The 24,926-nt window shown below is 38.5% G+C and overlaps 3 protein-coding genes across 3 annotated transcripts; all 3 read left to right on the top strand.

Moving 5' to 3' along the window:
* Nucleotides 1-4,777: 4,777 nt before the first annotated feature.
* On the top strand, nucleotides 4,778-6,325 carry LOC309687003 (extracellular calcium-sensing receptor-like; the record flags this gene model as incomplete). The annotated part of the gene is made up of 3 exons (XM_082501673.1): nucleotides 4,778-4,866; nucleotides 5,003-5,288; nucleotides 5,459-6,325. 3 exons carry the CDS (start codon nucleotides 4,778-4,780, stop codon nucleotides 6,323-6,325), a joined length of 1,242 nt encoding a protein of 413 aa, XP_082357799.1.
* Nucleotides 6,326-6,485: 160 nt separating this feature from the next.
* On the top strand, nucleotides 6,486-7,983 carry LOC309687002 (vomeronasal type-2 receptor 26-like; the record flags this gene model as incomplete). The annotated part of the gene is made up of 4 exons (XM_082501672.1): nucleotides 6,486-6,502; nucleotides 6,625-6,634; nucleotides 6,725-6,848; nucleotides 7,079-7,983. The coding sequence occupies 4 exons, from the start codon at nucleotides 6,486-6,488 to the stop codon at nucleotides 7,981-7,983; spliced, it is 1,056 nt and encodes a 351-aa protein (XP_082357798.1).
* Nucleotides 7,984-12,355: 4,372 nt separating this feature from the next.
* Nucleotides 12,356-15,491, top strand: LOC309687001 (extracellular calcium-sensing receptor-like; the record flags this gene model as incomplete). Its single annotated transcript, XM_082501671.1, has 6 exons — nucleotides 12,356-12,444; nucleotides 12,585-12,870; nucleotides 12,982-13,806; nucleotides 13,910-14,131; nucleotides 14,253-14,376; nucleotides 14,587-15,491. 6 exons carry the CDS (start codon nucleotides 12,356-12,358, stop codon nucleotides 15,489-15,491), a joined length of 2,451 nt encoding a protein of 816 aa, XP_082357797.1.
* Between the last annotated feature and the right edge of the window lie 9,435 nt (nucleotides 15,492-24,926).

The raw sequence follows: 24,926 nt of genomic DNA, 5'->3' as shown, positions 1-24,926 counted from the left end.
CAAATTTTACTTGACTCATTCTTATTGCTTCCTCCACTTCTGTACCATTGATTTGAATTCTCTCGCAGCTGCTGTATTCCCATGTTTTTGCAGTATATTAATGACTAACCTCATATTGTGGATGGATTATCACAGTTGTTCTCGTGACTGAAGTTTGGTCCGTTTACAGCATCCTGCCATGCGATTGCATTTGTCCCTCACCATCTGGAACACTCACATTAACTTTTATCGAGTGGAAAAAAAGCTAGCATTCATCCTCCAGCTTCACTGTGTTTATGTTATGCTAACATAGCTGTGTCGCAAGCGATCACATAGCACATCATTATATACCAGCTAGTCCAACTTCAGTAACCCTACAAATGTCATTGCTGTTTAGTTTTCTGTCTTCATTTATGTTGGAAGTGATAGCAGAGCTGTACCTTCTAATCTCTCAGTCAGAACATAGTATATCATGTTTAGGTTGAAGCTAGCGAGCTAACTTCTAACTGAAATTTAATAAATTCTGTTTTCATTGATGCCTGGATGTTAAACTCAATTGTTACACCTGGCAAAGCAGCAACGTTCATCATTTTATCAAAGATGAAAGAATTTAGAGTTTTTAACTCTCAGTGATACGTGTACGTTTGACTTTGGGCCTGAAGTGGATGGAGTTTTGGACCCAGATTACTCCGCGAGGCTCTTGACTACGGTAGACGTAATGCTCCGACAATCCATCAAGCGGTGTGGTTCGTAGCTTACCAAAGTCGTACTAAAACATTTTTTGACATATTTTTGAGCGCCATGTACCACAAAAAATCAGTTTGAGATCAGTAAGCACAACCAGAATTCATACATAAGGCGCACCGGATTATAAGGCGCACTGTCAATTTTTGAAAAAAATTAAAGGATTTTAAGTGCGCCTTATAGTGCGGAAAATACAGTAAATAAAATTGAACTGAATTGAAGTTTATTGAAATTAATTGAATTGGGTGATTAGACTCAGATGACCCATCGTGGTAGAAGTAAATTAAAGTAAGTAAAGTAAAATGTTATTTTTAAAGCACCTTTCTAGATAAAACGATCAAAGTGCTCCACAACGGGATGACAGAGTATAAAACAGAAATAGACAAAAGTTAACAAAATGCAATTCTAAAAAGATGCGTTTTTAGTTGTTTTTAAATGAGTCCACAGATCTTAAACTCAGACGAAGAGAGTTCCACAGTCTGGGGGCTACAGTGGCAATAGCTCTATCTCCCTTGGTTCTCAGCCTTGTATGCTGAATAACAAGTAGGCACTGATCACATGATCTCAGGGACCTCCTAGGGACATAGGGCTGTAAAAGTTTAGTAATGTAGGCTGGTGATTGTCCATGAAGAGCTTTAAAGCTCAGAACCAGAATCTTAAAATGCACTCTGAATTCAACGGGGAGCCAATGGAGCTGTAGTAGCAACAGTGTCACATGAGAGTACTTAGATGTTTTGGTCAGAAGCCTTTCTGCAGCATTTTGGACACTTTGCAGACGCTCCAGGGAGCCCTTGCTTAGACAAGTGAACAATGAGTTACAGTAGTCCAAACTAGTACAAACTGAAATGAATGAATATGCAATAACAATGTCCATACAATAGGACTTAATTTAGAAATGTTTCTTAAATGATAGAAGCAAGACCAAACCAGAGATTTGAGTGAACATCCAAAGTAAGAGCAGAGTCACAAATTACCCCTAGGTTCCCGATAGATGATTTCACAAATGTTGAAAGAGGACCAAGAGCATTCATTATCATAGGTACATGTCTGTCAGGACCACATACAAGGACTTCAGTCTTTTCTTCATTAAGTTGGAGGAAGTTGTCAGCCATCCAACCTTTGATGGATTCTAAGCACTCATTTAGAATCTGCAGCTTTGACACATCTTGGGGTTTAACAGAACAGAATCCTAGCAGCAATAGGATATAGGGCATGATCTTCTGGAGTTTGAACACTGGTGATGGTAAAGATGTAGACTTGATGGAGCTCTGAATGACTCAGTTGAGGTGGAGATGGGAAGGGGATGGGTTGCACGAATGAGAGTCTGAAAAGGAGAATGACAGAGCACTGACATGGCCATGCCATCATATTAGATTCTTCTTCATTAGCCATCTTCTTGATGGGACCTGCAAAAAGACTAAAGGCCCCAACTTACAACGTATATAATACAAAACTCTCTATAAACACTATACAGGACAAAGCATGTTCCAAATGGGGGTTACACTCAAACATATGCATCCACTGTAGTGATGGGATTTCCGGCTCTTTTTAGAGAACCGGCTCTTTCAGCTCGGCTCACTAAAAAGAGCCGGCTCTTTCGGCTCCCAACCGGCTCTTCAGGTTGTTTTGTTGCTTTAATTAATTTATTATTAACAACAATCATCATCATTATCATCATCAACTTTATTTATAAAGCACTTTAAAACAACCACAGCTGACACAAAATGCTGTACATTGGAACTGTAAAATAAAATTACATGAGATATAAATAAAAAACAAATAAAAGAAGAGTGAAATCATTAATTAAATAACTACTTCAATTAAAAGAGAAAACTAACTCTCACTGAGGTTAAAAGCCAAGGAATAAAAGTGGGTTTTAAGACGTGATTTAAAAGTGGACAGTGAAGGGGCCTCTCTAACATGCATGGGCAAATTATTCCATAATTTTGGAGCCACAATAGAGAAGGCCCTGTCCCCTCTGAGCTTCCTCCTGGATCTCGGTACCTCCAGGAGCAGCTGGTCAGCTGACCTGAGAGACCGACAGGGTATGTGGGGATGAAGAAGCTCAGAGAGGTAAGGCGGGGCAAGACTGTGAAGGCATTTAAAAACAAACATAAGAATTTTAAAATTGACTCTAAAAGACACAGGCAGCCAGTGCAGAGAGGCTAGCACGTGGGTTATATGCTCTCTTTTTCGAGTTCCTGTTAGGAGTCGTGCAGCTGCATTTTGAACCAGCTGCAGACGTGAGAGCAATGACTGACTGACCCCCACATAAAGTGAGTTACAGTAGTCCAGGCGGGAAGAAATAAAAGCATGGATCAGTGTTTCAAGGTGCTGCCTCAAAAGAAAAGATTTTACTCTTGCCAGTCGCCTTAAATGATAAAAACTGGACTTCACCACTGCTCTGGACTTCACCAATTTAAAATCACTGTCCAACTTAAAACCAAGGTCAGTAACAACAGATTTAAAATAGAATTCCAGGGATCCTAAAACAACAGAGGAGGACTCACAGGGACCACTGGGTCCAGACACCAACACGTCTGTTTTCTTTTCATTAAAATTTAAAAAGTTTAAAGCCAACCAAGCTTTAATGTCATCTAGACATGTCAAGAGAGGTTTTATGGAGATGCCATCCTTGTGTTTTAGTGGCAAATAAATTTGGCAGTCATTGGCATAACAATGAAATGAGATCCCATGCCTTCTAAGGATAGAACCCAGAGGCAGTAGATACAGTGAAAAGAGCAGTGGCCCTAAAATTGAGCCCTGTGGGACGCCGCATGACAGAGGAGCAGAAGACGATTCGTAACCGAGAAGGCTGACAGAGAAAGTTCTATCTGACAAATAAGACCTAAACCAATTAAGTGCAGTGCCACCAATACCCACTACATCATGTAATCGAGAAATTAGAATATTGTGGTCTACGGTGTCAAAGGCAGCAGTTAGGTCAAGCAAGACAAGAACAACATGGTTACCAGAATCACATGCCAGAAGGATGTCATTAAAAACCCTTTTAATTGAGTCTCAAAGCAAAGCCAATGAGAATCAATAAGAGAATTGGTAAGGAATCCAGCCGACAAATTATATCAATAATGTAATCAGAATCATTAAATTCTAATCAATTCCCATCCCTATTAATGTATCGTGATGAGAAATGTCTCTAAAAGTGGTCAAAATTTTCTAAAGAAGGGTAGATCTAACGAACAAGTAAGGCCGCACAACACAGCCATGTGTCGTACTGTAAAAATTAAAATTAGAAATGAGTTTTTTCAAAGTTTTTTCAGCACCCAACACAAACAACAAGAGTGTAGAAATGAAAAGTGTTGTATCACACAGTCAAGAATATAAACAAATGCAGACATTCTTGCAATGGAATGACATGCGTGGCTACAGTCATCAACATGATCATCTTGTTAAAAAAATTCAGGATACTATATAATAATTTTAGCAGGCCTGTTTTTAAAGTAATGAATATGCATAATTAGTTTAATCATGCATGCAGTGTTATGCAGCAATTAATATCTTAATTACTGAAAAGCCAGTGCTGTGCTTTGCAGGCATTTCACATCAATAGCTTCCACAATAAACTGTTGTGGAAGAAATGACTGTCACTTTCTTGAGGAGACACAACATATATTATTCTCACCAACCTCAAATGTATACTGTAGTCCTAAACACAAAACTCTTGACATCAAACTCTTGGTCATCTACAGGTTATATGTGGAAGTCTGTATAGAAGAAATGTGAATTTTTACTGACAACAGACAAAATAGATTACTGACATTTGAAAATATATAATGAGTAGAGCAATTATTTTCCTTGTTGTTTCAAGCTTACCAATCTGAAATCACTGTGCCCTTTGGGAAATGAGAGAATGTCTGACTATATCTAATACTGTCGTTATAAGAACTGTGCTCTCATGCATATATGATAATAGAGCACAAACATGAAAACAGGTATCATCTTATTCCTCTGTATCCTCACCATGAACACAGTATCTGGCTGTGAACCGTTTGGCAGGTTTGATGTGCCAAGTTTTTTTAAGGAAGGTGACATAATGATCGGAGGAATCTTCCCAATTTTGATCAAAGAAATACTCAGCACTTCTACATTTGATAAGGAGCTGCCTAAAGTGCAGTGTGAAGGGTATGATTTAACACAAACTTTTTTGTTCATTTGTCATGCATGTATGTTTATTTGTGTTTTAATTCTTGAGATTGTAGTGTACATACATGTAAAGCAAAAGTTTGGTTACTTGTATCAATCACTGAAATGTCTTTAGGTTTGACCTGAGAGTTTTTCGATGGACACAGGCAATGATATTTGCCATTGAAGAAATCAACAACGATCCTGCTCTGCTTCCAAACATATCTCTTGGCTATAGGATCCTTAACTCTTGTGCATCTCCAACAAATGCTTTACGTGCTGCACTAACACTGGCTAGTGGAGTAGAGGAGGTAGATGTATCTTCTCATTGCCCTCCAGCTATATCTGCTCTCATAGCAGAATCTGGGTCATCTCAGTCAATAGCTGTGGCTGGAATTCTTGGACCATTTCATATGCCAATAGTAAGAGATAACTAGACAATAAGATACAATTATATGTTTTATGATGCTGCGTGCAAATAGTAAAAGAGATAAAACTGTATGTTTTATGCCATGTGATATATGTGATATTTTGGCATTGTATGATGTATTGTTGCATGCACACTGTTTCAGTGTTCTTTTCTCTTTTATAGATCAGCTACTTCTCAACGTGTGCTTGTCTGAGTGACAGAACTAAATATCCTACATTTTTTAGAACAATCCCCAGTGACTATTTCCAGGCAAAAGCTTTGGCTGCACTGGTCAAACATTTTGGATGGCAGTGGATTGGAGCCATACAGTCAGACAATGATTATGGACGTAATGGAATTCTTGCTTTTAAAGAGGAGGTTGAAAAATTTGGGATTTGCATTGCTTTTGTGGGTACAATTCTACGTACATACACTAAAGACAGATTTTTGAAAGTTGTGGAAATAATAAAACAGTCAACTGTCAAAGTAATTTTGGCTTTTGTACCTGAAGGTGACTTTTATCCTTTGATGAAAGAAATTGTGAACCAGAACATTACAGGAATTCAGTGGATCGCAAGTGAGGCCTGGATAACAGCATCTCGACCATCCACACCTGAAATATACACAGCTTTTGGTGGCGCCCTCGGATTTGTTGTGCAGAAGATGGCTATTCCAAATTTCAAACACTTTCTTACAAGTATTAGTCCTTATACAGATCCACATGCACCTTTCGTGAAGGATTTCTGGGAGATTATCGTGGGTTGCATGCCCGTTTTACCAGGAGCACGCACAAGTACTGATGACACAACCAAAAGATGTACAGGCAATGAAACATTAATGAATTCCGAGCATGTTTTCTTCAATGTCACAGAGCTCAGAGTGACCTATAATGTCTATAAAGCAGTTTATGCTATTGCACATGCTCTGCATCAGCTGGTATTTTGCCAACCAGTTGGAGCACAAACAATAAAGCGATGTTTGAATCTTTCAGAAATTCAGCCCAAGGATGTGAGAAATGGTGCAATTGAAAGTTACAATTCTTCTGACTGACGAAGAAGCTCATAAAAAGCTGATAAATAATCCTTTCCTTTCTAGGTCAGTAAAAGCTTACAAAGGGTGAATTTCACAAATCAGTTTGGGGATGAGGTGTTTTTTGATGAGAATGGCGATCCTCCTGCTTCTTATGATATCATTAACTGGCAGTTGATAAATGGAAAAGTGCAACATGTGACACTTGGTCATTTTGCATCTGCTGCAAACGGCAATTACAAACTCAATGTCCAGGAGGAGAAGATCGTGTGGAGGACAGGAAAAACAGTAATTCTGATGTCTCTTTTTTTCCCATGCAGTACACTTTTAGTATCTCAACTTTATTTGAATTGTGGCAGTAAGATCATTTCAACACTTATTTATCATTGCTACAATACTTAAACATTTCTTTTGCCACAGGTCCCCACATCACTGTGTTCTAATATTTGCCCATCTGGTACCAGAAAAGCTCAGATTAATGGAAAACCAATTTGTTGTTTTCACTGTGTATCCTGTGCTGATGGAACTATAGCCAACTCAACAGGTAGACAAGTAGACCAATATATGAAGTGTATATGTCTTATCAAATCGAGCATACTCAGTATAATATCACATATTTAGTGTATACAAATAAGTAATATTTAAAATATTAATGTGGTAGGGCATCATCTTGATTTCTAATTAATTTCACTGCTTTTTCTGTCAAGGAAGTTAAATCTTTGACTAACACGGTCTCTCAATTCATTATTCACCCTTTCTGTTTATCATCAACAGGTGCAGCAGACTGCACACCTTGTCCAAAGGAATACTGGTCCAATGAGAGAAAAGATGATTGCATTCCTAGAACTATTGAGTTCCTGAAATATCATGAGCCCATGGGAATAGCTCTAACACTTGTATCCCTGTTAGGGGCCTCTCTCTCCTTGGCGACAATGGTGGTTTTTATTAACTACAGAGAAACTCCTGTGATAAAAGCCAGCAACTTTGAGCTGAGCTCTTTCTTATTGTTTTCTCTTTTTCTGTGTTTTCTCTGTCCTCTCACTTTCATTGGTATGCCAACAGTCTGGACATGCATGCTGCGCCACACCACTTTTGGTGTGACATTTGCCCTTTGCATTTCCTGTGTCTTGGGAAAAACCATTGTTGTTGTCACAGCCTTCAAAGCCACATTTCCTGGCAATAAAATTACTGGACAGTTTGGTCACGCACAACAAAGAATCATTGTTTGCTCCTGCACTTTGATTCAACTAATAACATGTGTGTTGTGGCTGACTTTAAGCCCACCTTACCCACATACGTTGTTCACATACAGCAATAGGATGATTGTTCTGGAATGTAACACAGGCTCTGAGTTTGCTTTTTATGCAGTGTTGGGATACATAGGGATCCTTGCAATCATTTGTTTGATCCTGGCATTTATGGCAAGAAAACTTCCTGATAATTTCAATGAAGCCAAATTGATCACATTCAGCCTGCTGATATTCTGTGCTGTGTGGATTACCTTCATCCCAGCATACACCAGTTCACCTGGAAAGTTCACTGTAGCTGTGGAAATATTTGCAATTTTGTCTTCAGCATTTGGCTTATTAATTTGTATTTTTGCACCCAAGTGTTACATAATATTTCTTAAGCCAGAAAAAAATACCAAGAAATGGGTTATGGGAAAAATTATAAAGTAAAGAAACATGATATTGTTCTATGTTAAACCTTTATAAACCAAGTATCCTACGGGCCGCCTGGAGTTGTCTTCTAATTTTGGGTGTAAAATTACAAAATAATTCAGAGCACGGTGGCATTGTGTTTATCATTGTTGCCTCACAGCAAGATGATCCTTCAATTCTACCATCAGGACAGGGTGTTTCTGTGTGGAGTTGCATGTTCTCCCCGTGGGTTCTCCCCAGGTGCACCGGCTTCCTCCCACAGTCCAAAGACATGCACTTTGTGGGGATAGGTTAATTGGAAAATCTAAATAGCCACTAGGTGTGAATGCAGGAGTAAATGTAAGGTACACCCTGTCCAGGGTGTACCTTGCCTCTCGCCCTATGACAGCTGGGATAGGCTCCAGCACCCCCCGCGACCCTGAAAAGGATAAGTGGAAGCGAGTGGATGGATGACTTGATAGCATAAGTGGTTAACAAGTCATTTTAATGTAAAGCACACATGGTAAAATCTAGGCAGAGCTAATTTTGTTGTCTGTGTTTGGACAACAATACCTTGTGTATGCTTTGTACTAACACGAAACACCACATATGTTTTTTATTAAAAAGCTTGTTTTCTTTTTTTAATGAAATCATTTCAATTTTGTCTCTAGCACAAACAGTAGCAAAGTTACTTCATTTAAAAGCACCTCTAAAAAAAATGGAACCACAGCTGGGTCAGTGGTGAAAAAAGGGTCAGTGATGTTGCCATTTATGTTTTGATTTACATAAGCTATATTTCACTAGTACAGCTATAAGTATTTCAATGTCCTGTAACTTAGTAACACTATCAATGTAGCAATATATGTAACATATATGTTGTATATACGGCCTTTCGTTAAATATATACATTGGGGATATTTTAGACACATCTAGATCATGGCCAGTTTTAAAGAGAAGAAAGATTGATTGAGAGCTCAGACATTGCAATGCATTCTTCATAGTCCCCACCATAACGCACAAATTTCCCCGCCATCGGATCAATAAAGTCTCATCTTATCTTATCGTGCTGTTTTTCATGTAATATAGACATACACCCCCCTCCACAAACACATGTATGGATGTATATAAATAGATAGATAAATAGATAGCTTGTGATGGAGAGAAATAGGCTTTTGTGTACAACATTAAAAATGTAATGCAATGTAACTTTGAAAAATCAGATGGAAAAAGAATAAATCATAATTTAAAGCAAGATTACTCCACTTATACTATCAATAATTGTATATCCCCTGTCTGTGACCTTGAAAAGTGAAAAACTGTGGTAATTTAAACACCATGGAGCTAAAGCGTTTTTTTTTTGTTGTTGTTGTTGTTGTTTTTAGAGGTTGTTTTTCCCTGAAATGAAATGAAATTACATTTACTTTTGTATAAGTAAATATTCATTAAAGCCCTGCTGCAAATATTGTGCGACTTCTAGTTGGCGGTTGAATAAAATTTCCCTAATTACACACCTTCCTCTTTTTTTCCTAAATAAATAAACCCAAGTGGATGCTCTTTGAGCTTCTGAACAGCAAAATAGGTTTAGGCAGAAACTGAAATATAAGTAAAAGAAAACCTCAAAAACTCTCTCTATGTTATTTATTTGCTCAAAAATTTACTGTGACCATCAACTGGTCCATGTAAAATTGTAAATGTGGGCCATTTTTGGAAAGGATGAAGTGACTTTAGTAATGTGTCATCTGGATATCATGATAAAGTAGCCCACATGGTGAACTATGAATAATTTGTAGGATTGTTGTAAATTGATCCATAAAAATTGTGCAATTGAATTCTTAGTTATTATACAGTCCTGATCAAAAGGGGTGCCGATTGGAGCCCCATAAACATCAGCTGGTATCTGAGACTGAAGGGCTTCAAAAACAAAAAATGTCTTCAAAGGCCTAGTGTCCTTAAACGCCACAGAACTGACCATTTGAGCTTTGCAGGAGAGCATCAAACATGGGACCTTAAAGGGTGGAAGAAAGTTTTATTCTCTGATGAGAAAAAATGTAACCTTCATGGTCGTGATGGTTCCCAATATTACTGGCATGCCAAGCAGATCCCACCTGACATGTTTTTGACACGGCACAGTGGTCGCGGTACAATAATGGTCTGGGGTGATTTTTCCTTCAGTGGAACAATGGAGCTTCAGGAGGTGCAGGGGCATCAAAAAGCCACTGTCTATGTCCAGATGGTGCAGAGAGCATCCCTCATGACTGAGGGCCCTTGTCTGTGTAGGAACGACAGGGTTTTTCAACAGGACAACGCTACAGTACACAATGCCCGCAGGACAAGGGACTTCATCCAGGAGAATACCATCACTCTTTAGGACCATCCTGCGTGTTCCCCTAATCTAAATCCATTTGAGACCCTTTGGGGATGGATGGCAAGGGAAGTTCTCTAAAATGGACAACCGTTCCAGACAATAGATGCCCGCCGTGCGGCCGTCTTTACCACTTGGAGAAATGTTCCCACTCACCTCATGAAAATGCTTGCATCAAGCATGCTGCAACACATTTTATTAAGTGAAAACAATAACAGTGGAGTTACTCATTACTGAGTTCTTGTTTGGAACTTTCTGTTTTGGGGGGGTGGGTGTGGTTTTTTTTGGAGGTATGGTCCTAAGCTTTTAATAAGCTGTAAAACAACATGTTTCAGTTTAAGTGTTGTTTTCAAGAAATTGCATGAGTTTTTGCCATTTTTCAAGTGGTTTTAAACGTTTGATGGGATTTAACTCTTTCAGCTCCTCAGCTGTAACATAATCTGCCCCATTTAAAGATCCCATCCACAACCCATTCGACTCTTAGTATTTGTTCATCTTTTATGTAATTACACAGTTCCCTATACACACACACACACACACACACACACACACACACACACACATATATATATATATATATATATATATGTGTATGTGTTACTCACATCTAGATCGTTCTGGCTGATTTTACAGCAGCCTTTATATTAAAAATATGTGTAAATCATGTGATCATGTTACTAAGCAACACATCAAACCTCAAAATTCATTATATGATGAATAAGTCCATCTAAAGAAAAAAAAAGAACTTTTTTGCTTCTCTGTTTTGCCTGTCCAGTTGCTATTGCTATTATTATTAAATATATCTATTGAAATCGTTTATCGCTGCCTTTAAGATCTGTTATGAGACAAGGAATTGGCACTGCAACCCGTTCTCACTCCCAAAGCGTAACATTTTACGCTAGGTGACAAATCGTCACCATATTACGTTTTCGGCTACCCACCACGTTCCTAAATGACGACCTCGGAAAAAAGAGGAAATATGAGAACCGTCTGGACTGAATCTACACATGTTCGCTCTTTTTATTCAAATCGCTTAGAAACACGCTATTTAACTTCATTAAAGTCCTGGTTAAGGTCAGGAATAAGGTTATGGTCAGGGCTAGGGATAAGGTTAGGTTTAGGGCTGGAATACAGGGCTGGAACATCTATTACCGCGGAAGCGTCATTGCACTGGATCCCAGCCATAACCCGCCGCGTACCATAAGAACGCCGAAGGTCTCCTTTCGCGTTCCTCAGGAACGCCGCGGGACGTGACAAAACGTCGACATGTTACGCCTCGGGAGTGAGAACGCTCTGGGCACAAAGGTATAGATTACACAAAATTGTAATTTAATAATAATGCTGCCAATGAATCACGACAGATTTTTTTTCATGCAGTATAGACACACACATGCACACACACACACACACACACATACATGTATGTAGATAGATAGATAGATAGATAGATAGATAGATAGATAGATAGATAGATAGATAGATAGATAGATAGATAGATAGATAGATAGATAGATAGATAGTTTTGTGTACAAAAACAAAAATGTAATGCAATTTAACTTTTAAAAAGCAAAATCAAAACGAATAATTCATCATTTAAAGCTAAATTAATCTACTTATAGGGGCAATAATTGTATTTACCCTGTCTGTGAAAAACTGAAAGACTATGGATAACTTGTACATTACCTAGCTAAAGAGTTTTCTAAAGTCCCTTTCAAATTTCTTTATGATTAATGTGCATTGCAAAAGTAGTTTTAGACACTTTTCGATACAAGATAGTTTACTGACATTTAACAATACGTGTAGAGCATTAATTTCCTGATTCCAAGTTTGCCAATCTAAGATCACTGAGGCCTTAGGGAAATTATAGCACATTGACTACATGTAATACTGTTGTTATAAGAACTGTGCTCTCATGCCTATATGGCAATGCAGTGCAACATGCAAAGAGGTATCCTCCTATTTCTGTGTGTTCTCAGCACAGACACAGTATCTGGCTGTGAACTTTTTGGCAGGTTTGATATGCCAAGTTTGTTTAAGGAAGGTGACATAATGATCGGAGGAATCTTCCCAATTTTGATCAAACAGATACTCAGCACCTCTACATTTGATAAGGAGCCGCCTAAAGTGCAGTGTGAAGGGTATGATTTAACACAAACTTTTTCATATGTCATGCATGTATGTTTATTTGTGTTTTCATTCTTGACATTGTACTTTACATACATGGGAAGCAATGGCTGGGTTACTTTATGACTTGTATCAATCACTAAAATGTCCTTAGATTTGACCTGCGAATTTATCGATGGACACAGGCAATGATATTTGCCATTGAAGAAATCAACAACGATCCTGCTCTGCTTCCAAACATATCTCTTGGCTATAGGATCCTTAACTCTTGTGCATCTTCTACAAATACTTTACGTGCTGCTCTAACGCTGGCTAGTGGAGCAGAGGAGGCAAGTGCGACTTCTCATTGCCCTCCAGCTATATCTGCCCTCATAGCAGATTCTGGGTCATCTCAGTCAATAGCTGTGGCTGGAATTCTTGGACCATTTCATATGCCAATAGTAAGAGATAAAGTTGTATGTTTTATGATGCTAAGTGATATTTGATGTTTTGGCATTGTATGATGTATTGTTGCATGCACACTGTTTCAGTGTTTTTTTTCTCTTTTATAGATCAGCTACTCCTCAACGTGTGCTTGTCTGAGTGACAGAACTAAATATCCTACATTTTTTAGAACAATCCCCAGCGACTACTACCTTGCAAAAGCTTTGGCTGCACTGGTCAAACATTTTGGATGGCAGTGGATTGGAGCCATACAGTCAGACAATGATTATGGACGTAATGGAATTCTTGCCTTTAAGGAGGAGGTTGAAAAGTTTGGGGTTTGTGTTGCTTTTGTTGCATCAGTTCTACGCACGTACACAAGAGATACATTTCTAGAAGTGGTGGAAATAATAAAACAGTCATCTGTCAAAGTAATTTTAGCTTATTCTTCTGAAGGTGACTTTTATCCTTTGATGCAAGAGATTGTGAACCAGAACATTACAGGAATTCAGTGGATTTCTTGTGTGGCTTGGATAACAGCACCTCGACCATCCACACCTGAAATACATAGATCCTTTGGTGGAACTCTGGGATTTGTAATGCAGAAGATGGCTATTCCTAAACTTAAACACTTTCTTACAAGTATTAGTCCTTATACAGATCCCAATGCACCTTTCGTGAAGGATTTCTGGGAGATTATCGTGGGCTGCACACCTGTTTTGCCAGGGGTACATGCAGCTACTGAGGACACAACCAAAAGATGTACAGGCAATGAAACATTAATGAATTCCGAGCATGATTTCTTCAATGTCACAGAGCTCAGAGTGACCTATAATGTCTATAAAGCAGTTTATGCTATTGCACATGCTCTGCATCAGCTGGTATTCTGCCAACCAGTTGGAGCACAAACAGTAAAGCGATGTTTAAACCTGTCAGAAATTCAGCCCAAGGAGGTGAGAAATTGTTTAACTGAAAGTTTAAATTGTTCAAATAGTCTGAACAAAACCAATAATTGAACGTTTATACATACCTAATACATAATCCTTTCCTTTCTAGGTCAGTAAAAAGTTACAAAAGGTGAATTTCACAAATCAGTTTGGTGATGAGGTGTTTTTTGATGAGGATGGCAATCCTCCTGCTTCTTATGATGCCATTAACTGGCAGTTGATAAATGGAAAAGTGCAACATGTGACACTTGGTCATTTGACATTTGCTGCAAATGGTGATTACAAGCTCAGCATCGAGGAGGAAAAGATAGTGTGGAGGACAGGGAAAACAGTAATCATGATGTCTCTCTATTTTTACATGCAGTACACTTTTAGTATCTTATCCTTTAGTATTCTCTTGTTAACACATAATCATTTGCCTCTAAAATACTTAAATATTTCTTTTGTCACAGATGCCCACATCGGTGTGTTCGAATGTTTGCCCAGTTGGAACCAGAAAAGCTCAAATTCAGGGAAAACCTATATGTTGTTTTGACTGTGTACCCTGTGCTGATGGAACTGTAGCCAACTCAACAGGTAGACAGAAACATATCAAGAGTGTATATCCTGTAAACGTTGAACGTGTACATTATAACATGACATGTTTAGTGTCTAAATATAGCTAATATTTAAAATATTAATGTCTTACTTGCATCATATGCTTTTTTTAAGTAGATTTTGTAATTTATTATTATCCCAAATGTACATCTAGATACACCACTGACCCTTTCTGTTTATCCTCAACAGGTGCAGCAGACTGCACACCTTGTCCAAAGGAATACTGGTCCAATGAGAGAAAAGATGATTGCATTCCTAGAACTATTGAGTTTCTGAAATATCATGAGCCCATGGGTATAGCTCTAACACTTGTATCCCTGTTAGGGGCCTCTCTCTCCCTTGCCACAATGGTGGTTTTTATCAACTACAGAGAAACTCCTGTGATAAAAGCCAGCAACTTTGAGCTGAGCTCTTTCTTATTGTTTTCTCTTTTTCTGTGTTTTCTCTGTCCTCTCACTTTTCTTGGTCAACCAACAGTCTGGACATGCATGCTGCACCACACCGCTTTTGGTGTGACATTTGCCCTTTGCATTTCCTGTGTCTTGGGAAAAACCATTGTTGTTGTCACAGCCTTCAAAGCCACATTTCCTGGCAACAAAATTGCTGGAAAGTTTGGTCATGCACAACAAAGAGTCATCATTTGCTCCTGCACTTTGATTCAAGTGGTAATATGTGTGTTATGGCTGACTTTAAGCCCACCTTACCCACATACGTTGTTCACATACAGCAATAGGATGATTGTTCTGGAATGTAAAACAGGATCTGAGTTTGCTTTTTATGCAGTGATGGGAAATATTGGGATCCTTGCAATCATTTGTTTGATCCTTGCATTCATGGCAAGAAAACTTCCTGATAATTTCAATGAAGCCAAATTGATCACATTCAGCCTGCTGATATTCTGTGCTGTGTGGATTACATTCATCCCAGCATACATCAGCTCTCCTGGAAAGTTCACTGTAGCTGTAGAAATATTTGCAATTTTGTCTTCAGCTTTTGGCTTATTAATTTGTATTTTTGCACCCAAGTGTTACATAATATTACTTAAGCCAGAAAAAAATACCAAGAAACATGTCATGGGCAAAACTACAAGCTAAAAGTAAAAAAAAAAAAAACAGTAACAATTTATATTATGTTGCCATTTTTGTGTTTACATTATTGTTATTATTATTACATTTATATTACATTAGTAGACATTACGAGTCACTTACAATTCTGTGACACATTAAATAACAGAGTCTGGGTATATGCATATTTAAATGTAATTTTTGTCTGATAAAGGATTTATAATTAACATTACAGTACACTGCAAGATATGTTTTATGCTGCTGAAAGAAATGGATGTGAGTGAGTAGTTATAGACCTGTACACAAATGCAACAAAATTTAAGATAAAAAAACAGACTCTGGCCTGCTTATCAGTCTCTAACACCATTACAGGCAAGATGCAGTAAATCCTTTGAAATAACCATGTGTTCCACGCTGTACAATGAGTGCTATTCATAAATGGGAGAGAGATCTTAATAATGAATATACTTAGGAGTATTGGAAAGGAGCCATTACCATAGCTAGATCTACTTTTACTTGCAACCGCTTGCTTAAACCCAATACAAAATTTTACACCGCCTATATATAGCTCCTAATGTTTTGCATGAGATTACACCGCATGTATCCCCTTTTTGTATCAAATGTCAAATACAGACTGGTACCTTTTCCCATTACTTCTGGGAATTTAAACTAATCAAAAGATTTTGAAGTTCCATATCTCAAGAACTCAGCAATATTTTTACGAATCGGACCTAAAGGGACCCTGGATTTTTTATGCTTGGTTTACCTTCAAAAGAATCAGCATTAACTTATTTGCAGCATAAACTAGATGATAAACTATTGTTGCTGGACTGGAAATGTATTCTTATTAACTGGGTTAAGGATAACCCTCCCACTGTTACTTTGTGGTACAGGGAATTGTTAAGAGTTATTCCTCATGAAAGAGTTGCTGCCATCTTAGGAGGAAATGAGGATTTGTTACTCAATGTTTAGTCTCCTTTGCTTACCTACTTCCCAGATGATTTGTCTCAACTGTTGAGAGGGGCCGGTTGTCTTTTGGGTGTCTCTAGGTAATTAGGAAGTGAGCACAAAGGATGGGAGTTCACTTTGTATCTTCTTTTTTAACCAGAAAAATAAGAACAATATTTTGTGTGTACATAAACACCTTCCTCTGCCTTTCCCAATAAATGAAAAAAAAAACTGGAGTAAACTTTCCCTTCTACCACGTTCTCTTAGCTCCATTTGAAAGGCAAAACAGGCCTTGAGACAACTGCTGTTTGGCATTATATTTGCATTTATATGTAATGTAGTGGGCCATTTCTGGAAATGATATAGTGCTTTGTACCATCTAGATTTAATACTAAAGTGACCTATATGGTAAATTGTAAATAATTTCAGGAATGTTGAAAAGAACAAATAAATTTTGTGTTAATAATTTCTTTAAATAAATGCCATAATAATTTTAAATAAAATCATCTGAAATGTTCATGTTGTGGAGGTAAGGATGTATGTAAGGATGACACGAGGGATCCCAATACTTTACTGCAACTTTAATCTCGGCTTAACTGGCAAACCATACTGACATTTAGACAAGTTATTGATCAGGCCATGTGCTGCCAAGCGCCAAGAAACCTGACGCAGGTGTGCTGTTCCTCCAAGCTGTTGGCCACCAGGATATTATCTAGATATACAAAAACGAAGGAGAGCCCGCGCAATACCCAGTTAGTCAAACGCTGGAAGGTTTGGGCTGCACCCCTCAGGCTGAAGGGCATGTGCAAAAACCTGAAAAGGCTGAACTGAGTTATTATGGTGGTTTTGGGGACATCCTCAGCACGCACAGGAACCTGGTGATACCCCTGCACTAAATCAATTTTAGAAAAAATTGATGAAAAAAGTCCCCGCGAGACGAGCCAAAAAAACTCTCAATGTGCGGAATGGGATAACAGTTGCTTTCCGTGACATTATTTAGATGGCAAAAATTCCTACAAGGCCTGCACTGACCGTCAGATTTGGGTGCCACGTCTAATGGGGAAAATTGTGCAATTGAATTCTTAGATATCATACAGTCCTGATCAAAAGTTTAAGACCACTTGAAAAATGGCAAAAATTGCTGCCGAGGTGGGATGCAGTAAGACAGTAATTTGGAATTTCTTAAATGATCCTTAGGTTTATGGAACAAAAATATCAAGTGGAAGACCCAAAAATATTTCACTAGCACTGAGCCGGAGGCTCCAATTGGCTGTCAACCAAGACACTGGATGATCCTCAACCGAATTTAAGGCTGTTACTGGTGCCGATTGGAGCCCCATAAACATCAGCTGGTATCTGAGACTGAAGGGCTTCAAAAACAAGAAATGTCTTCAAAGGCCTAGTCTCCTTAAACACCACAGAACTGACCATTTGAGCTTTACAAGACAGCATCAAACATAGGACCTTAAAGGGTGGAAGAAAGTTTTATTCTCTGATGAGAAAAAATGTAACCTTCATGGTCGTGATGGTTCCCAATATTACTGGCATGCCAAGCAGATCCCACCTGACATGTTTTTGACACGGCACAGTGGTCGCGGTACAATAATGGTCTGGGGTGATTTTTCCTTCAGTGGAACAATGGAGCTTCAGGAGGTGCAGGGGCATCAAAAAGCCACTGTCTATGTCCAGATGGTGCAGAGAGCATCCCTCATGACTGAGGGCCCTTGTCTGTGTAGGAACGACAGGGTTTTTCAACAGGACAACGCTACAGTACACAATGCCCGCAGGACAAGGGACTTCATCCAGGAGAATACCATCACTCTTTAGGACCATCCTGCGTGTTCCCTAATCTAAATCCATTTGAGACCCTTTGGGGATGGATGGCAAGGGAAGTTCTCTAAAATGGACAACCGTTCCAGACAGTAGATGCCCGCCGTGCGGCCGTCTTCACCACTTGGAGAAATGTTCCCACTCACCTCATGAAAATGCTTGCATCAAGCATGCTGCAACACATTTTATTAAGTGAAAACAATAACAGTGGAGTTACTCATTACTGAGTTCTTGTTTGGAACTTTCTGTTTTGGGGGGGTGGGTGTGGTTTTTTTTGGAGGTATGGTCCTAAGCTTTTAATAAGCTGTAAAACAACATGTTTCAGTTTAAGTGTTGTTTTCAAGAAATTGCACGAGTTTTTGCCATTTTTCAAGTGGTTTTAAACATTTGATGGTGTTAAGGTTCAAAATATTGGGGATGGAGACAAGAGAAAAACCACAATAACAACACTGGTCCGGTCGGGTTGAGTCAAACGATGATTTAATGATCACACACGTGGGAGATGGACACTGATGCAGACAGCCTCAAAATCTCAAAATGGTGGAGCATTGCTCAAACTTTTATAGCCTCTGGTGCCTCCACCTTATCATACAAAGCCTAAACATTCACATGCTTTCTCTCACACAGCGCCTAAGCTACGACCTTGGCTCCCTGTTTATCTGCTCCTGCTGAAATGGGGCAGAAAACTCCAGCACAATCTGTTCTCTTCTACTCAGACAAATTAGATTTCTTATAACTCAGCAGTATAATGCATCATAAAACAATATCATTCATTCACAACAAGTCAGCAGTTTAATGTAATGCAAATCAGTTTAACTAATGCAATAGTTATCAGCTTCTTCTAATTCAGGAGAATAATGCAAACTAAAACTACATAATAATTCACAATCTTTAATTAGGGGTATAACATGGCATAAAATAATATTATAATCTAACAATTCCCCCTGATGAGGTCATTAGAATAATGACCTCACAAACACCCTGTAGCCCAGTGTGGCCGGGTTCATCTCTTCTCACTCCTGAGGTCCTTTGTCCCCCTGACGGGCAAACCATATGTAAGATGACCTCTGTGTTTGCGCAAGTCAGGTGCAAGACAAACTATTACTACAAGGATAGCAGGTCCAGATGACACTCCCCTGTTCTCCCACAGCTTTATTTGGTGTTCCCTTATACCATTCAGACGTAGACTAGAACCTCTGTCCGAAGAGCTCTTAACCTTTATTTTATTGCTGCAGCTACCAGTGTCGTCCAGTTGCGTGATCCTCTGTTCTTCTTACTTCAACCTCAGGGGTTAGACAACCCTTCAGTCGTGACACAGATCAGGGGATTATTCTGCCCCTATTTCAAACAACGATCTGTGTATCCTCGGATCCTGTGTCTCCCGTGTATCCTCCAGAAAAGAACAGGAAGGCGTCCCCCTTTTGCCCAAGAGCCTCTCGAACCTCGTTGGTCTGGTGTTTCCGGATTTCCGTCAACCCCTTCATGGTTATTGCTGTATTTATGGGATTCATCCTTTTGAAGTGACTAGCTGGAGCCCAAACGCCATGACCCTTGGACCCAGTTGGTGTCTCGGCAGTCACTGTATCTGTCTCTGCTGCGAAGGACCCTCGTATCTCTGTGGCCTCGTCTGGTGTCTGTTCCTTTCTCTGTAAGAGACAGAAAACCAAAACACCTCTCTTCCTAACCCTAATAATCTAATGTTGTTATCTACTGACCTTCTAGTGATTCAAAATTGGTCTAAAACATTCAGAATGTCCCAGGGACTTATTCGAATCATATCTTATGTGTGTGTAAACGTGTTTGCATTTAGCCCTCTGCACTCAAGGCGTTTCCTACACTTTATCAGTCCGGACAGTCACGCCGAACGAAGCTTCTGACCTTCAAAAGGCCGAGTGCCAACTCGTTATAAGCACATTTGCAAGGTGTGTCTGAAAATTATTGAAACCCCTCTTTTTAACAAAAGACAAAGAAATTAACAAATCTTCTAAGCGCTATTCAGTTCATTTCAATGAGTAATGATTAAACATGAAAGTGATAGTTTATGCTTTTTCACTGATTCTCTAAAAGGTCCGTCTTCTCGGACCGCTATTAGCTTAAGCTTTACCATTCCTAAATTATTAAAGACACAAATGAAGTTATAAATTGTTCAAATAATCCTTGTTTGATGTTAAAGCTCAACCTTCCCCCCCTTTTTTGACACATTCCAATGTGTCAAATCAACGGAGCTAGAACATTCAAAAAAAAAAGTTAGGCAGCTACAAAGTTTCCCAGACTCTTAAGGTGATCCGCGTGTAACGTTCTGACTCAGGTATTTAATATTTTAATAAATATCGTTTAATTAACTGCCACTATTTAAACTAACCTTAAAGACATAATTGAAGAAAAGATCACAAAGAATAACATGATATCAATGTTATGTAAGCGCGTGTGGCCTTCTATGCTCGAAGCCTTTCCCCTCAATAGATCAGTCAGACATTCGCGCTGACTGTAGCTTTTAACCCTTATTAACTTGAGCACAACTCTGCAATGAGCAACAAGTTGCAATATGTATGAAAATGATCATGGTTACACCTGCAATGAAAAATTATATCATTATCCTAACACCTGTAAATAGAAGATTCATCAGAGGTTATAACAATCACAGGAACACAGATGTTAGTATAAGGTCAAAAGCTTCAATAAATGATCATCGATGCAATGCTTGTCGCATGATTCTCATACAATAATAATGCTGACATTAAAATAACAGTAAAACACCCCCTTTTGTCCCGTTTCACTTGACACCTAAACGTTTATAAATGCCTCTTTTATTCTTGATTTTATTTCCCCCTTTTCTCCCCTTACTGACCACAGCAGGGGGATCTTAGTTTTGAATCAGCCATGAATCCAGCTCACCTGATTCATCAGTTAGCTCCACCATCACTGGCGTCTGACAGGGTGGCGCTGCATACTCTTCCTTTAATGTCACTATTTTCAACCTGTTAATGAGAGTGTTTAAACCTGAAGTCGACTACGTCCACAACAAGTCAATACAGCTGTAAATGTGGCCAATTATCAATCTATTACCAATCAATAACAACAGATAACTTCTATTTTATGCATGCTTTTAATCAACCACTCACCCAGAGGATCTCCAATCCCAGGAAATGCCTTCTCCTCCTTTAATGAGTCTGTCCTCCTTCCATGCCCTGGTAACTGGTCCATCCAGAGCCATATGATCTCAAATATACATACGACAAGCCAAACCACACCTTGGTCACACCAACCCCTTTCCACCCCCAAGATGTCCAATGCCATCCTAGTATGGACTGTCAAATGTGGCTTTAACGCTGACTGTTCTGACAATCCATTTTATAACGTTCCTGGTCAGATTTGCCAATCTCTGCACCAGGGTTTTAAACGTTTCGCCATTTTCATTAGGTTTTATTTTTTATTTAGTTTCGACTCCAGATTTTCAATTTTTTGCCAGTTGTAATTAGTTTTTACCAATTCTTTGCTAGTTTAGTCTAGTTTTTATTTTCTGAAAATCCTTAGTTTCAATTTAGTTTTATTTGTGTTTTGCAAAAGTTAAGTGTAACAAACTCTCAGTTCCATCATATCAATCATGCTCTTCTGCTTATCCTTGGGTGTTGAGACTAATAGCTATTAATTCTTGCCGCACCGAGTGTTCCTAATTTTGGTTGAAGTCAATTGATAACCTTTTCCATGCCATTGTTTCACACCTTTATTTAGATGTCCCAGTCCTGTTATCTCGGGATACATCACGCTGCCTTATCTGGGGTTAGCTATTTTCTTGGAATGCGAGTTAAGTGGGTGAGCTCTTCAAAGAGGGGGAGTGTGCTCCCCCTGATGAGGTCTTCTAGGTAAGCTAGGTTAACCTTCTTGTGTGAGCTTTTCAAGTGCACTTTTAAGGTTTGTGGGATTTTTTTTTTTTTTATAAATGTCCCTCAAGACCCCCTGATGGCCCAGTAATTCATTTTTTTTTTTGCGCACTGTAGTACACATTTAGTTTTTTGCTTGTAGCTCTCATACTCTACTTGCCACTCCTCTAAGTCCTGATGTTTCTTAGAGAGGACAGCAGTACCTTTAAAATTATGTCACATGTGTGGGGGTGTGGCCTTGCCAATTGTTTTTCCCACCTTTTCAAAATGGCTGGCGTGCCCACAAGCACATTTTATGGAAGAGAGAAAGGTAAGCTTGATATTTACATTTAAAATGTTTTGTTAAACTCAGATTCTTATTTTATTCAAAAAATAAACATCTAGTAAATAATTTCAGGGGTCTTTAAGAATTAGGCTCATTTACTTTCACAGGGAACATGACTAATTTATTAATGTGTGCTCTACACATTGGGACTTTATATTTATATTTATTTCACTTTTTCCTAATACCCAACTTTTGACCAAGGCGGAGAGAATTCTTAACACAATTATTAAGGGAGATTCAAACATAGATTTTTCAAAATATGAGAGGGTCAGGACCCACTAGAAGCCACACAAAGATTATCGAGATGCAGTGGCAGATGTAATAGAGAAAGACACAGGGCCACCTGAAATCTGTCATCCTATCTGGTGCAAAACCAACATGTAGTAGAATCTGGAATTTTGATTTTGAGTTAAAACTAAAATATGGGTAAAATGCAGAAATCTTTTCCAGTAAAGTAAAAAATAAGAGTCGCAATTATAGTTGAATCCATAACACCTAATTGTTTCTACGAGATCACGTCGTTGCTGAGAGTTATCAGTGATCTCAATGTGTGAAAAGAACTCACAGTATCTGGGGTTTAAGCTCCTCTTAGCTGAGAAACCTGGGACAAACATGTGAACAAGACCTGAATAATACCAGTAATGAAGACTTCTCTCCAAAGATCAATAAAAGGAAGCCCCAATCTGATGAGAGTCTAGCAAAATATGGTTCACTCCACTTGCCTGAAATGGTTAGCAGTCCAAGGCATTTCAGTTGTAGAATGATTGGGTACAACAATGAAACAGATGTGAGATGAGGGAAGTGCCAAATGTTCCTTTGTGTCTCCAAATAAAATCAGTACTTCCTCAGATATCCTAAATAAATTGACTTTTGTGAAATAGAAAGTTCAGTGCCATCACTTATTCCTAAACCAATAGTTTACAGCTAGTGAAGTGTCAGTGACTTCTGGGTTGGTCCCTGATCTTCATCTTATGAGATTGTTATTTTAATAACACTTGATTCATTTAAAAGAAAAAAGAAAAAAAAAGAAAAAAGAAAAAACGAAAATATTTTCTCCCTGTTTTTTCTTATTCTCTGGGTCTCAGGAGGACATTACGTCCCTCTCCACTACAAGACTCTTGTTATGTCTACAAAACAGTCATATTAAAATCATCCTCAATTCTATTCTGGCGCTGTCTCCCGACTTTTCCTGACCTGATTCTGCGCGTGGACGGAGCAGCAACACAGACGACTCGACTAACGTACTACCTTAATTTCACTACAGCAGGGCACGCACACATCAATGCAACCAAACACATTTTGCTATAAATCCAGTTAATTTTAGTTAGTTTTGTGAACATTCAGTACAGTTTTAGTTAGTATACCTTTTTGTTTTGATTTTATTACCGTTAACGCAAATTCTTTCCACTTCTACTTTTCGTTATTTCATTTGTTGTCTTTAATAATAATAATCTCCTCTGCACCCTTGAATAAACACCATTAACATGATCAACCTTTTGCTGCTTGTTTTTTCACCATCTTATTGAATCAAATACTTCATGCTTATGTGGTTTACGACATTATATTTATCTAAATCTCCACTTTGTGTCTAAATGTTTGAAGAATTTTTGAGGGTCAAATTTTGAGAATTTGACCATAGTGAAAGTTATGGCGTTATCACCCCCTTTGGGGATTACCTTTTTCCAGTTTTGATGATATTCCTCCCCGTTCTTTATTTTTTTTTGCAAGTACCCCTCTTCGGTGGCGAGAAACTGTTGGTGTGATCAAGCGGGTGCTGTAAAAACAAAAGCTCAGGACAGAACAGTCACCAGTCATGTACTTCATTCAAAATTAACAAATATCAAGCTTCATATTGATCCTCTGAGTGTAATGGTACATTTTAATTTGCACTTCTCAAAACTAAAAACAATATTTTCTTTATTTTACTCTTGTTCTTGTGCAGCACCACCCCTCAGCACATGCCCCTGTTATTTTATCTTACTTTTAAAATGTTGACTACTTCAAGAAAGCGCCCAAAAGACGGGGACCAGTGTTTATCATTACATATCTCCATTTTGAGTGTGGCTGTCTATCATTCCCCTCTTATTCATAGACCTCGGTGGAGGGTTTTTTGTTTGTTTTTTCTTTATTTCTCTAAAATTAATTCACTCTCTACATTGACCCACTATGGTTAATAATAACATGCTCAGTCATGAGTGGGATCAAACCTTTTCTTCACTTTAGCATTTAATATTCCCAACAATATAATGTGATACCTTAATTAAAACACAGCTACTAAAACACAATTTCCTTAATGCAAACATCAGTAGCTCAAAATTAGCAACCAAAGGGTTCAGTCTGCAGTTCACACTGCTGTGAAGCTACAGCTCTTTAGTCTCTGTCATTCTTCTGTTCTTGCAGACAAAACAAAGCAAAACAAAACATCCACCCTTCTTTTACAGGCTGGGTGAATTGTCTGTGGACATTTAATAATCCTAAAGT

This window comes from Aulonocara stuartgranti (genome assembly GCF_965226115.1).
Source record: "Aulonocara stuartgranti genome assembly, chromosome: 14".
Taxonomy (NCBI): Eukaryota; Metazoa; Chordata; class Actinopteri; order Cichliformes; family Cichlidae; genus Aulonocara; species Aulonocara stuartgranti.
The sequence above is the reverse complement of the archived record's forward strand: the minus strand, read 5'-3'. Positions and strand labels throughout refer to the sequence as shown.